The sequence below is a fragment of the Geospiza fortis genome, unplaced genomic scaffold (assembly GCF_000277835.1).
Source record: "Geospiza fortis unplaced genomic scaffold, GeoFor_1.0 scaffold61, whole genome shotgun sequence".
In the NCBI taxonomy this organism is placed as follows: Eukaryota; Metazoa; Chordata; class Aves; order Passeriformes; family Thraupidae; genus Geospiza; species Geospiza fortis.
This window is the reverse complement of record NW_005054430.1, coordinates 1542636-1544840: the sequence shown is the minus strand read 5'-3', so window position 1 is coordinate 1544840 and position 2205 is coordinate 1542636. Positions and strand designations below refer to the sequence as shown.

The 2205-nt window shown below is 46.7% G+C and overlaps 1 protein-coding gene across 2 annotated transcripts in view; it reads left to right on the top strand.

The window, feature by feature from the left end:
* The window catches only part of FBH1 (F-box DNA helicase 1), a 35805-nt gene that overhangs the window by 365 nt on the left and 33235 nt on the right, over positions 1-2205 (top strand). For both annotated transcript variants that reach the window (XR_004082371.1, XM_031061887.1), the window contains exon 1: positions 1-202. This exon is cut by the window's left edge and continues 365 nt beyond it. Coding sequence is in view for 1 of the 2 variants with exons in the window: in XM_031061887.1 (XP_030917747.1) it covers positions 1-202 (202 nt within the window). In the remaining variant the exon portion in view is untranslated. The remainder of the gene's footprint in view (positions 203-2205) is intronic.

The window sequence follows — 2205 nt, the reverse complement described above, 5'->3', positions numbered from 1 at the left end:
GGAAGAGCTGGAGGTGGAACCCCTTCCCGATCCCCACTACGGCCTCCTGGGCACTCGGAGCTGGCAGCTTCCTCAGGGATCCATGGATGATCTTCCTCCCGAAATCCTCAGGAATATTTTTGCTTTCCTGCCAGTTGTGGATCTGTACCAGAACCTGAGCCTGGTGTGTCGCTGCTGGAGGGAGATAATCCGGGATCCACGGGTAAGGAACGCTCTGGGATCATCCATGTCTCCCTTTGTTCCTTTCAATCCCATCATTCTTCCCACAATCCAGGAATTTTTAGATTTCCTGCCCTTTTTCTTTGGTCTTCTGGACCAAAAGATCTGAGATCCGTGGGTAAGGAACGCTCTGGGATTATCCCATGGGATGCCTCCCTTTGTCCCTGCAAATCCTATGATTCTTCCCCAAATCCATGAATTTTTAGATTTCCTGCCAGTTTTTTTTTGGTCTTCTGGACTAAAAGTTGTTGCCCTGTGTCTGAGATCTGTGGGTAAGGAACTCCATGGGATCATCCCATGGGACCATCCATGTCTCCTTTGTTCCTTTAAATCCCATCATTCTTCTCATGGGATCATCCATGCCCTGCCTGCCACTTTGTTCCTTTAGATCCCATCATTCTTCCCACAAGCCAGGAATTTTTAGATTTCCTGCCCTTTTTCTTTGGTCTTTTGGACCAAAAGATCTGAGATCCGTGGGTAAGGAACACTCTGGGATTATCCCATAGGATCATCCATGTCTCCCTTTGTCCCTGCAAATCCCATGATTCTTCCCAAATCCATGAATTTTTAGATTTCCTGCCTTTGTTTTTTTTGGTCTTCTGGACCAAAAGTTGTTGCCCTGTGTCTGAGATCTGTGGGTAAGGAACTCCATGGGATCATCCCATGGGATCATCCATGTCTCCCTTTGTTCCTTTAGATCCCATCATTCTTCCCACAAGCCAGGAATTTTTAGATTTCCTGCCAGTTTTTTTTGGTCTTCTGGACCAAAAGTTGCAGCCCTATATCCAAAATCCGTGTTGCAACAACATTCCTTCCCATCCATGGAAAAAAAAAATCTGGAAGATTCCATAAAATCCCACCTTGCAGAGTTTTCCCTGCAGCCTTTTTTGCTGGCAGGAGTTTTTCAGGGAATTCCTGCAGTGTCCCCAAACCTCTGGCTGTCTCTGTGGGGTTTCTTGTCACCAAATGGATTTGGAGGAAAACCCTGGAGCTCTGTGTTGATGGGTTTTGGTTCTTCAGGAATCAAGGCAAACAATTGGAAGGAATGATCCCTAAATCCCACAAAAAGTGACTTGGGAACAGGCAGCACCTCTCCAGTCACTCACCATTCCCAAAAATCCAGCCCTATTTGCAGGCTTTGAGTATTTTCCCCCCTTTTTCCTTTTTCCCCCTTTTTCCCTCTTCTTTCCCCCCTGCTTTTCCCCCTGTATTTTTTCCTCCCTCTTTTTCCTTCTTCCTCCTTATTTCCCTTTTTTCTCTATTTTCCCCTCATTTTTCCCTCCCTCTTTTTCCCTCTCCCTTTTCCTTCCTTCTTTCCCCTTTTCTCTGTTTTTTCTCTCTTTTTTCCTCCCTCTTTCCCCCCCTTCCCTTTTCCTCCTTCTTCCCCTTTTTCTCTATTTTTCCCTCTTTTTGTCCTCCCTCTTCCCCCCTTTTCCTCCTTTTCCCCCCCTTTTTCCTCTATTTTTTCCCTCTCTTTTTTCTCTTTTTCCCTCCTTTTTTCCTCTTCTCTTCCCCCTCCTCTTTCTTCCCCCTCCTCTTTCTTCCCCCTCCTCTTTCTTCCCCCTCCTCTTTCTTCCCCCTCCTCTTTCTTCCCCCTCCTCTTTCTTCCCCCTCCTCTTTCTTCCCCCTCCTCTTTCTTCCCCCTCCTCTTTCTTCCCCCTCCTCTTTCTTCCCCCTCCTCTTTCTTCCCCCTCCTCTTTCTTCCCCCTCCTCTTTCTTCCCCCTCCTCTTTCTTCCCCCTCCTCTTTTTTTCCCTCTTTTTTTCCCTCTTTTTTTCCCTCTTTTTTTCCCTCTTTTTTCCCTCTTTTTTTCCCCTCTCTTTTCCCTCTTCTCTTTTCCCTTTTCTCTTTTCCCCCTCTTTTTTCCCCCTCTTTTTTCCCCCTCTTTTTTCCCCCTCTTTTTTCCCCCTCTTTTTTCCCCCTCTTTTTTCCCCCTCTTTTTTCCCCCTCTTTTTTCCCCCTCTTTTTTCCCCCTCTTTTTTCCCCC